The 12,708-nt window shown below is 44.3% G+C and overlaps 1 protein-coding gene across 4 annotated transcripts in view; it reads right to left on the bottom strand.

Annotated features, from left to right (window-relative positions):
* The window catches only part of KANK1 (KN motif and ankyrin repeat domains 1), a 165,316-nt gene that overhangs the window by 111,832 nt on the left and 40,776 nt on the right, over window positions 1-12,708 (bottom strand). For 3 of the 4 annotated variants that reach the window (XM_074994820.1, XM_074994819.1, XM_074994818.1), the window contains exon 2: window positions 11,160-11,294. In XM_074994820.1, the coding sequence (XP_074850921.1) occupies window positions 11,160-11,262 (103 nt within the window). In that variant the 5' untranslated portion in view covers window positions 11,263-11,294. Of the gene's footprint in view, window positions 1-11,159; window positions 11,295-12,708 lie in introns of those variants that run through there. The other variant, XM_074994821.1, reaches the window with a different exon arrangement.

Genomic DNA, 12,708 nt, shown 5'->3' with positions numbered 1-12,708 from the left:
ATAAATTCTGCCTCGTGGATCAGAGGTGTTAAAGGACACAACATACAACCATGTTGTAAGATGCAGACTACAAAACAACTTGTCCACATACTCGGCTCCTAAGTGCACAGGAAATCGTGCTACCCTCTCTCACCCATGTGTTTTCATGAAGGTGGAGGACCACATCCAGGAACACTTTACACACTGGTAATGGTGTACTGCCATGGTCCGAGACTTTGGCCACTTCTGAAAAACGTGGCCTCTGATTTTTGATGCCAGAATGGAGATCCCTCGGCCTTGATTTTCATAAACTGTTCTGTGACCATGTTCCCAAACACAGCTGTACTTGCTGTGCTTAGAAACTACAGAAAACTCTGAAGACCTTGCAGTTGCTGTTCTAGTTCTCACTGCAGTCCTATATTCCAGCTCACTGAAAACAAATGGTAGCGCGCAGCTATAACTGAGGCCAGCATCTAGCCCAGGAGGATCTCACCAAAGTTGACAGAGCAGTGAGTTGGATGTTCAGCTTTCCCACTTGAATTAACAGCAGTTGGAATTTAAAAGAGCAAATAAGATTTTGAAACGAGAAAGACAGACAGGAAGCTCTCATGATGCCACTTTCAGAGCCCAATTCGGTTTTTAAAAAACCTTGTATTATCAGGAATTCAAAATAGTTAGTCTCCAACTTTGCAAAAACTTTTCCCAAAACAAATTTGAGAACAAGACAGGCCAGTCTGCATCGCCATGTCTGTGAATCATGCTGCCCAGTGGGACAGCTGGTCTCTCCCACAATAACTTGTTAGTTCAAACCCTCCTATTTCCTGCCACTGATGAGAAGTAAGACCTACCTAGAGTTCAATATGAGATTTCCAGTTCCTGGTTCTTCTTTGACTTCCAACAGGGTAAGGGCAGAGTTACCCCATTCATTGTATTTTATGTTTAAGGGCCCTATCAAATTCATGGCCACAAAACAACATGTCACGGACTCTGGACTGTGAAATCTGGTCTCTTGCCCATGCTTTCCTTTCCCTGCCTCTGTCTCTCTCTCTCTTCACCTCCTGACCCCTGCAAAATCTGTTTTGTGTGTGTGCTTTTGGCCAGTATTACACAGATTTCATGAGGGCAGCCAGCGTTTCTCAAACTGGGAGTTGTGACCCAAACTGGGAGTTGCAGGGTGGTCACAAGGTTATTTTAGTGGTGTCATGGTATTGCCACCCTTACTTCTGCACTGTTCAGAATTGGGCTTTAACTGGTCTCCCAGCTCTGAAGGTAATGCCCCATCAGCAGCAATACCATGCCATGCCACTTTACTTCTGCACTAGTAAAGGGTGGCAGTTCTGCCTTCAGAATTGGGCTCCTAGCCAGCAGCTCAGCTGTGAAAGCAGCACCAGCACAATTATAAGGGTATCTCAGTGCCCCCCATCCCCAACCAATAACCCACCCGCAACTCTTTTTTGTTGGAGGACCACAACAATTGCAACACCAGGAAATTTCAGATTTAAATACCTTAAATATTGAAATGTCCTATTTTTAAAATCCTATGCCATGAAAGTCACCAAAACAGATCATTAAATTGGTAGGGCCTTTTTTGTTTTGTTTTTCCATGTTCCCTATGGATTTATCCCTATTTTGATTTAACTTTAATGGAAGAGTTGTATAACAAGATAAGCTACAAGAGGATCACTTTCGGTCACAAAAGTCAATTCTTATAGGACAAATAAACCATAAAAATGGAGGAATGAGTCCTGTTCCCCAAATTAAACTGAACCTTTACTCGTCTATAGAAAAGGGAGACATTTGCAAAAACTGGTCTCCCAAATTATTTGAGACTGGTCCTCTTCAATTTCCCTTGATTCCAGAGATTTCAGCATAGCAAGTTCAGAATGATTCTAAGACAGGTAAGATTCTTTTTATCCGACACCTCTCCGATATTTGCTGGAATAAAAAACGAAACTGTTATATTGTGTGTCAATAGCCAGTATTTGTGCTCTTTTGTTAGATCATATTTAAATCCTGCTGCTTCTATGAATGCACAATTTTTAGTTGCCAGTAGAAATTCTGGCTTGCATGAGGAGGCATGTACTATACGGCTATTTACAGTTGCCTACAGAACATTACGTGTCCTGACAACAGATACTAAAGATTAACTTCCTTCTCCTCTTCAGCCTCAACTTTGTCTCCATTTAGCATTGCCATCAAATTCATAATCTTGATGGTGAAAATCGTTCACTTCCAGATGTTGATGCTCTATTTAAATCTCCAAAGCCCCAATATCTCTTTGAAAGAAAATGATGCTGTGTTAAGGTGAAGGAGTTAGAGATTTACAAAGCCAATAAGAATTCATAACTTCTGCATTTTAATCATTCATAGCCACTGTATTTGATTTACCCCACAATTTCCATCAGAAAATGAAAAAGTTTTTGAAGAATGAGTTATTTGCAACGTAAATCTTCTGCAAGCCTCTGTCAATCATATTAGTCCTTTCTCCAGCTAGCTTTTCCTGCCTCCTGGTTGAAACTACACGACCAATTTAATTGCTTTGTGACTTATCTTAAAGGCAGAAAAATTATGGAAAGCTAAAATGAAGAGTTAACACTCAGCAGTTCCTTAGAGCAATGATGGAAAGCCTTAAAAAAAAGTCTAGTGCATTAAGATCTAAAATGAATTTAAATTCACCTTCCACTACCCTTATATGCCTTTAAGGGAAGCAGCCACCATACAATTCCACAATTACACAAACATCCCATTCTGGAGTCTTCCTGTATTATAATATGAAGGGGAGATTACCCTTCCAAACATGGGATTGTCCCTCTATTATTCTAACAAAGGTAAAGTTTATGGTAAACAAATAGAGAATCTGAAATTGGGAATGGAAGCTATAGTTTCAGGAATTTAGCAGTAAAGCAAACATTCTAGGCTGAATTTCCGGTATAAAGACCGCACCCTTATAAAGTTTTCAGTTAACAAGTTTTTATAGTTTCTAGTCTGTTGAACAGATCTGTGTGCAATTATTCAATGAACAAATACATTGTTTGCAGAATAGTTTTCTACACAAATCAAATTTTGGATCATTTCTACCAATGGGGTAGGGTGAAAGAAACACTATTTTAACAAGATGAAAAATATTCTAAGCTTTGGAAGAACAGTGATTTGCAGCAATATGTTCTGACAGAGTTTATTTAATAATGGTCCGAACAATTTATATGTTTAAGAGGAAGAATTTTAACATGCCACTCTGCTCCATTTACTTTTTTGTACTTCTGATCAGTTTCGACAACTAAAGATACATTTCAATGTTGTTTACTGTCCAGTTCACTGATAGCTCGGTGCTGCAAAAATTGGACCTCAAAACAGTGAAGGGTTTTTTTTTGTTTTTTGTTTTTTTTAAACACACACACACACAAACTGTTTTCAAATGGTACTGTTATTTCTAATTTATATAGATATGTTATTTTGGGTTTTAAAAATTTGTTTCAACAAAAGTTAAATGAAAAGGTAAAGATGACTGTGCCACTTTAAACTTTCAAACAAAAATACCTAAACAAATCAACCAGCTGTTGTGCTGACAACATCAAATAAAGAAATTATTAAGTTTATTCCACCCTTTATCAATAATGCATGGCTCTGCACAGACAATTTATAGCTGTTTTCCACCACTGTGTACTGTGTAGTACTAAATTAAGTCTACAAAATTCAAGGACAATCCACCCACACAGCTACTGTAAGCCAGACATGCCACTTTGAATAAACATTTTAGAGGCATTTTATGAGTTTTTATTAGCGTATTGGGTCACACAACTCTTCATGGACCGAATTTTTTTTAAATAGTCATTCTGCACACATGTTCCTGAAGACGATGAGCAAAAATGAAAAAAGTTGGTCTTGTGCCTTCCTGCACTTACTACCCTTTCACTTATTGGTATTTTAGGTCTGGCTTAAATTTTTTTTTTTGGTTTGTTTACACATTCAACAGTATAACTAAAACCGCTTTTGTTTCTTGAGTCTCCTGGGCCGCATCTACACGTGCACGCTACTTCGAAGTAGCGGCGCCAACTTCGAAATAGCGCCCGTCACGGCTACACATGTTGGGCGCTATTTCAAAGTTGAAATCGACGTTAGGTGGCGAGACATCGAAGTCGCTAACCCCATGAGGGGATGGGAACAGCGCCCTACTTCGAAGTTGAACGTCGAAGTAGGGCACGTGTAGACGATCTGCGTCCCGCACCATCGAAATAGCAGGGTCCGCCATGGTGGCCATCAGCTGAGGGGTTGAGAGATGCTCTCCCTCCAGCCCCTGCAGGGCTCTATGGTCATCGTGTGCAGCAGCCCTTAGCCCAGGACTTCTGGCTGCTGCTGCGGCAGCTGGAGATCCATGCTGCATGCACAGGGTCTGCAACCAGTTGTCGGCTCTGTGTATCTTGTGTTGTTTAGTGCAACTGTGTCTGGGAGGGGCCCTTTAAGGGAGCGGCTTGCTGTTGAGTCCGCCCTGTGACTCTGTCTGCAGCTGTTCCTGCCACCCTTATTTCGATGTGTGCTACTTTGGCGTGTAGACATTCCCTTGCAGCGCCTATTTCGATGTGGTGCTGCCCAGCGTCGAAGCTGAACGTCAACGTTGCCAGCCCTGGAGGACGTGTAGATGTTATTCATCGAAATAGACTATTTCGATGTCGCTACATCGAAATAAGCTATTTTGATGTAGCATGCACGTGTAGACATAGCCCTGGGGTCATAACTTCATGACTGTGGTATTCACCAGAGTTTTTGGAGGCAGGCAACACTTTAATGGGTTGGGCAGAAAACAGGGTTTTCATTGTCCAATGATTAAAGGACATTTGAAAAATGTTATTTTCAGGTCACACACTTCGGAAAGCACATGCCAGGTTTTCAGTAACATAAAAGAATCACAGCTAATTAGGAAACTGGTTACTGTACTGCAGTCCCCTTACAGAGCTGATAATGCCAACAGCCCATCAGAAATTATGGCATCACTTGCAGGCTCAACGCATACACCTATACTCTCAACCTTTCCAGACTGGTATACACCTTTCAGGCATGTTGTTTATCTTAGCTTCCCTCAAGTACCCCAGATTTCACCTCACTTAAAACTACCTGCTTACAAAAAAAAAAATCAGACGTAACATACCCCCAAAAAAGTATCACAGCTCACCACTGCTAAAAAAAGTTTACTTTCACATTTGGACCATATAATTATAAAATCAACAGGACTCTAAATATTGTACTTACATTTCAGTATAAACAAGCCATTGTCTGTAGGCAATTTTAGCATGTATTAATTTTGCTTGTGCTTTTGATGTAGCCTATTGTAAAATGAGGCAAAAATCTAGATAAGTTGATGTACCCCCAGAAGACCTCTGCATAGCCCCATGTGTACGCAGATGCTTGGCTGAGCTAGAAGTAGCTTTCAGTTAATTATATCCAGTGTTCCCTGTAAGCTGAGCACTTGGGTGCCCACTCAGGTGAGATTCAGGTGCCACCCAGCTGATTAGCAGAGTACCCACAGCCACCCACAGCAGGCAGTATGCACATCCACACATCCATAACAAAATTTATTCTGCCCATGGACAGAAAAAAATTAGAAGGAACATTAGTTAGACCCTTTGATAGCATGCCATGGACTCAAGGAATATTCCTTTAAAACATTAAGAAACACAAAATGTGGAGCAGTTGGGGCAATGGAGAGCCCTTACATGCCCTTACTGAAGGCTTGGATTTAAATTGCTAAAACAAAAAAGGTTTAAGAGGTGCAGGGATTCCTGCTATAGAGCATGCAGCTTCTCATTTAAGATTTGATGAGATTGGCATGTTACCCTCAGTGATACCAAAGCAGCAGGACAGAGCTCTGAAAAAAAAAAAAAAAAAAAAACCCTCAGGTTTTTTTGGGTGTTTAAAAAATTCACCTTGCATTGCTGAGAAGTTTGCCCTTGAATTAGAAAGGTTTTCACTTCTTTTTTCATGAGCTGCCCAAGATAAACACAATAAAAATATATTTGTAACATGGTTGAGCTCTATTCTTCAGATACAGAAAACTGCTCCAGCATACTCCCTGTCCCCTATCAAGGGGCACAATCCCTTCCAGTATAATGTTCCCATGTCCGTGTTACACACACGAGCCCTGCTCTGTATTTAAGTTGCCCTTTTAATAAAGAAAAGCTCTTGTTAAAAAAAAAAAAAAAAAATAGGTATATGTACAAAGAAGAAAAATACCAAAACCATTTTGATTTATATGACAAAGAAATAAAGATGCACTGATCTGAACATACAGTAACGTTTCCATATCTGGCAGCCTCAGGACTGGGAGGATGCCGTATATTAAAATACTCGTAGCAGAGAGGATCCCTGTGCTGCCTGGGGTCTGCACGAAAGCAGCCCCCCCCCCCCCCCCCCGAAGCCCAGCCCCTGGAGCACCGCCTCCGCCCACACAGCCTGCGCTGTGCACCCAGCAGCTCAGGCCCCAGCCCATGCTGCCTCCCCGTGCTCCAGCCACCCATCCTGCCACACTCCCCGCCAGGGTTAAGCGGCTCAGGCCCTATCCTGTGCTATCCCACGGGGCAGGGAAGGGCTGGCTCCCCATGTTCCAGCCACCAGTCTTGATGTCCTCTTGCAGGGGCCCAACAGCCTTCAGCAGCTCAGGTCCCAAGTTGTGCTGCCATGCAGGGGGAGATGACATGTGGCGGGGGGGTGCTCTCCCCTTCCCCCCAAACAGCCCTGGAGCCTCCGCAGCCCAAGCTGAGGGAGAGATGGCGTCTCAGCTCCCCACCTGCATCCCAGTGCCTGTCCATGCTTAAGAAGGGCTCGGGGGGGACGGGATCCCTTTGCTGCCTGCAAGCAGCACAGCTCCCCCGGAAGAGGAAACCTGGGAACCTGGAATAGCGCCTGGTGGCAGTACCGGTTATTTGGAAAGTACCGGTTAAAAGAGAGTTTACTGTACTACATATAGACACAGAACTCCAAACTTACTTCATTAAAAGAAAACAAACTTTAAATGTTTCTACTAAATGAATAGTTTTGTTCTATGGTATTTTAATTCTTAGTAAGAGACTCTGATATTACTACTGCAGTGTTCTATTACTACAAGCAATTAAGTAGCCACTGAGTTATGGCCTGGTTTGCTTTCTGGCAACAAGCCAGAAGTGTTTCCTGAACCTAGGAAGCATGGGACAGAGAGGAAGGGGAAGAGGCTGCTGAGGAACTTAACCAGTAACTGTGCAATGTAAGTCAGCTCAAACTTTCTCCAGCAGAGACCATGTTTCAGAGAGGATTTCGCTCCTCACCTACTTGCACTCACCTAATAAGCAACAGTGTTGGTATCTTATGCCTTACGTGGCAGTGGCATTTGTTTGTTTCTTAGCAGACTGGTGTGAGAAGTTTGTTTTTGATGACAAAGGCTGCATCTGCTACTCCTTTGATATTCCCCTTCTCCTGCCCTCCAATCTCCCTGCTTCTTTTCTGTTCATCCCTTTCTTCTCCCTTGGCATGTGCTTCCTTGTTCTGTTCTCCCCGCGCATCCCATCCAACCATCCATTTCTCTACTTCCCTGCACAAGTCAGCCAGCCGCCTTGTTTCCTTCTCCCCAGGCGCTTCTCTCCCCCACAGGTGGCTGGCAGCTCCAGTCCCACCTCTGAGCTGCAAAGAAAGCTCCACTTTCCTCACTTCCTCCTCTGAGAGGTCACCTTGACTAGCAGTGCTCTTCCAGGAATAAAAAGCTTGAATTCCTAGGATCATGGAGGAAAGCCAGCACTGTTGTGACCAGACATCATAACTAGAGCCCTATCAATTTCACCGCCATGAAAAATACGTCATAGATCGTGAAATAAGCCCTTCCCCATGGAAGCTGTTGTCTCCTTGTTCCTAGGAGTGTCCCTTCAAAAGGGGATCCCCAGATCCAATGAGGCAGAGGAAGGACAGGGCCTGCTCCTCCCCTGCAAACTGATCCAGTGGCGGCGGGAAACAGGACCAGACTCTTCTTCAGGTGCCTCCCCCTGCTGCAGGACACTGTCCAGGCCCGGGCAGCAGCTTGAGGTTGCTGCAGCTGAACAAGACTTGTGGTGTGGGATCCTATCTTCCCTGTGCTGCTGGAAGCACCTCATCAAATGGGATCGCCCCATCAAAACAGAAGTAGCAGCTCGGAGCTCCTCGCTGGGTTGTTTCCAGCGACACAGATCAGATTCACCTCTACCTCTCTGGACTTTCTGTGGATGAAGGAAGCTCTGTGGTTGCTGTCTTCAGAGTCCAGCTCCGAAGGCAGCAGAGAAGTGAAGGTGGCCCTAGGAGATCACGAATTTGGTAGGACTCTAATCATAACAGATCTAAAGGGAACATCCCATGGATCATCAATATCCCAAACTACAATCTAAAGATCCTTGGTTTAATATGCATACAGGCAGTCCAGGCAAAATGTTTCTTTTTCACTTCTGGAGGACATCCCAGTTGCACAGTACAGGTGAAGTGCATCTCTCCCTGCACGAACCCAGAAATGAACGCTGCACAGGAACTCCAAAGGGAGGGAACTAATGGAACGTCCACACATCCCCAAGCTTCCACAGCAGGCCTCACAGGCATAGCGCAACCCCACCCCCACACAGAGTGACTCCTTTGGGAGGCTGGGGTAGTGGCTGCTGTCTTGGTGAGGTTTTGGGGCCACTAGATTCAGTAGCTCCCATCTATCCCAATGGCACCCATTGCAGCTGGCCATTCAGGAAAGCACAGAAAACAATCGGGCCTAATTGGTATGGATGGCTTATGTTCAGAGCTGCACTGATTTTACTCTATGATCCCTCCTTTCTTCTTAGTTACCTTAAAAATGGTAAGTGACCTCCAACTAAACCAGCATGTTTAGTTTGAAGCTGTGAGCAACTCCCATTCTGTTTAATCTTCCATTGTCTGGGGAAAGATGGGCTGTGGCTGTTTCAGACAGCAGCCACTGTCACCATAAGGAGAACTGTGACATGGAGGAGCCGGGGGATGGCTCTTGTGCCATGCCACTCCCCTGCCTCTTTTCTCTACATGCCCTCAGCTTGGCTTTAAAAAGAGAGACGAGGAACTGGGATTTCTCCCCAGCTCCAACTTCAGTCACTTAGAGCGAGATGCATTGCTGCTCTTCTATGATGTTTGCGACTGTTTGGTCCACCTGTTTGTTATATCCTTACTCCCCATTGCCACCCTAGCTACGTTCGCACTAGAGAGTTTTGCTGACGAAGTGGGGTTTCGTCGACAAAACTCACGGAGCAGCCACACTAAAAGTGCTTTCTGTGAGCATACCGTCGACAGCACTCAGCACTTTTATCAACAGCCTTCTGCCTTTCCCCCATGAGGCAGAACGCCTTTCTCGACAGAATCTGTTGACAAAAAAGCCACGTGGATGCTCCAGGGAGGAGAGGGGGTCCCTCTGTTGACAGACAGGGCTTCTGGGTCACCAGGCAGCCCTGTGTGCTGTGCTTCTTGTTGGCCATTCTTTTGAGAGAGTTGCCAGGCAGTCTGGCTGCTCTCTGTCCACAGAGCGGATTGACAGAGCAATCCGCTTTCATGTGTGATCACAGTCTGTTGACAGAAGTTTGGTACGAAGATCTCTGCCGACCGTTAACTTCTGTCAGCAGATCACTGTAGTGCAGTTGTAGCCCTTGTGTCTAGTCAAGACAACAAGCTCTTTCAGGCAGGGACTGTTTTTAAGGGTGTTGTCCTTCACTAGGCTGCTGTCCACAGTCAAAAACCTCTCACTGAAGCGTAGTCCATGATTTACACCTAGGCTAGCCAGCTTGATAGGCCTTTAGGCTAATGCCCAAGTGCTGCTTTCACTCAGGCTGGTAACCTGCCTGGTAATCTGAGGACACAGACTCAATCACCCAAATACTGACAATCCAGTGGTTTCCCCACCCTCCCTGTGCACTCAGAAGCACAGGCAAGTTCTCCCACAATTCACAGCTCAGCCCCAAAGAAACCAGGGCTATGTCCCCTGACGCCCTCGCCAGACAGACAGGGAAGCGAGGACATAATACAGCTTTGCAATTTGGACATTCACTTGCAAACCAGGTCAACCCAGGGGCTAACTCTGCAGTGAAGACATACGTTGTTAGTACATTGCCTACCCCAATGGGCTCCACTCTCATTTGGTCTTTAGGAACTACAATAAACACAAGCAAACTATAATAGTAGCAGCTCAACTCAAAGACTGGCGAACAAGGGTCACTTTTCAGACCAGAACTGCACTATCACCTCTGTATGCTTCAGTGTCTTGTAAAAACTGGAGTATTTTCACCCATACTTAACATGCCAAGGGGACTGAGGCTTAAAAACAGAATAACATCAACTCAGTTACTGTGTAGGAGAATAACTTAGGGATATTCTATTCATCATCATCGACCATGGGCTCCACGCCTGTTGGTGTCTGATGCCTCCCTCACTATTTCCTTCCATCTTTCCCTGTCCAGTGTGGAGTGGCTTCGTTTCTGTAGACTAGCTCCACACCGATCTCCTATATCATCTACCCATTCTCTGCCTCTCCTATTCAAACCGTCCATACTGCCAAAGATACTCTATTGGAAGAAACTATACACACACTAAGCCTAGAATTAGTGATTTAGAGGAAGCCTAAGAACTAGTGATTTAGAAGAAGCCTCAGAGAAATCTCTGAGCTGCAATTTATTTGCAAATTTCACTCCATTAACCATGGATTAAACAGAGACTGGGAGTGGCTCGCAGCTTACAAAAAGACAGTTTCTCTGCTTTGGGTGTTGATAGCTCCCCATTAGACACTGACCGTGGCTCACATACACCTGTCTGATCTGACTTTTTTTTCCTCTTTTGATACTGTTGATACTGGGCCATTTCCACCTTGCTGAACAGACCTTGTCAGCTCCGGCCCTCCCCCTTTACTGGGACCCCACTCTTTAAACACCCCTCTGAAACCACCAACCCCCCCACTCGTGCATCTGATGAAGCAGGTCTTTGCCCATGAAAGCTTATAATCCAAAATATCTGTTAGTCTATATGGTGCCACAAGACTTTTTGTTGTTCTCGAAGCTACAGACTAACACAGCTACCTCTCTGATAGAAGAAGCCTGGTTTCCCCTCCTAAAAACTCCTAAATCAATAAAACTAGCCATGCTTTAAAGATGTAAAAATGTATTTGTTTGAAATCACAGGGATGGGGGTTTAAACTTTACCTCCAAAAATCTGCACTGAACACAATCCTCTGGTTTCTTCCAGGTGTTCTTTAGGATCAGAAATGAAAGTAAAGACTATTAAGCCAGTGCAACACTTCAACATCTAACAGTACTTCCAGATCCTTGAAAGTCATTCTGTAAGGAAAGAGGCAAAAAGAAACACTTGTTAATGATCCACAAGAGTAGTACTGAGCTTTTTAAGTTTGTGATTTAATTATTTCACTGTACAGATTTGATAGACAACCCCAGACATTTTAAAAAATAATCAGTCTTTTTGTTTTTTTAAGGGTCAAAGTGCATCTTCTGCCTCCAAGTAATGAGGCCATGCTCACAAATACCGAGCGAATTCAGTGAGAAGGCGTTTGTGAGTTTTTTGATTACAAGATCTCTGCATAAATAAATGTAAGTGTTTAAGGACACAGTTGCCCAATTTAAGTCCCCACATTTACAGCAACAGCCAATGTCAGCATACATAAACCAAAAAGCTGAGCTTGCACTGAAGTGGTAAGAATTCCATAAGTACCAACAATTAATCATTGCTGCCAATATCAACAAAAGCACAAGGCTGCATTTTACAGAATGCAATGTTTATCGCGGAGATGTAACAAATTCTTACAAAATTGGTAAAGCCACTTTTTTATCCTGATTTTCAAAAAAAACTAACATCTGCTGAACTTTACACATCAGCAGTAATTCCCACTGAAGTCAGAAGTATTAGAATTATGACAGATATGACAGTATCCTGTAATATGCTTCACAAGCCTTACTGGATTCTATTGTGTAAAAACACAATTGTTCATGTGTTACTGAGGGACTCTGTATTTCCATGGGCAGGGTAAATAAGAGAACAGCAGGTGTTTACTAAGCAAATTCATTCAGATTGTAACATTTTGAGAAAAACAAACAGTCCACATGTACTAATTAAAACTGGATTCTCTGGGGGCCAGCAAACAAAGATAGGGCATTCATATGAGTAACCTTGCTTTAATCCGGCTGAGGGCCTCCTTTCCACTGCAGCAAACGGCCAGCAAGGAAAGCCCCAATCCCTAGGGAAGAGTTGGATGGGCTTTGGCTAACTCCCAAAACTGAATGCTTGTACTAAGCCACAGCAGGCAATAATCTTATGGCCACGGGGACCATTCCCGAGTGGGTTTTGAAGGACTAATTGCCAACCGGAGTAGGGGTGTGTTCTCCCGCAACTTCCCCTGAAATTTTGAAGTTACAGGAATGAGAATGTCACCCAAAAGGTGCACAGCTCTAGGCCCCTCCCCACAGTGCAGCGCAACATGGACACAGCCAATGGGAGTTGCCTGGGCCATGCTTGTGGGTGCATGCCGCACATGAAGCTACCCTAGATACCAAAAGGAGAGTACGGCACAGAGCTGCACCTGGCCCTGGCAGCTGGCCACTTTGAGCAGCATGTAGCGTGCAGCAGGCAGGAAGACTACCTGAAGGCCCCTCTGGGCTGCTGGCCTGGAGTTGCCTAGGATAAGTGCCTCCCAGCCCAAGCTTGCACCTAGCACCCCACCCCAATTCCCTGCCCCTGCTC

Source organism: Carettochelys insculpta, chromosome 5 (genome assembly GCF_033958435.1).
Source record: "Carettochelys insculpta isolate YL-2023 chromosome 5, ASM3395843v1, whole genome shotgun sequence".
Taxonomy (NCBI): domain Eukaryota; kingdom Metazoa; phylum Chordata; order Testudines; family Carettochelyidae; genus Carettochelys; species Carettochelys insculpta.
Note: the sequence above shows the minus strand (reverse complement) of the source record. Positions and strands in the feature narration are given on the sequence as shown.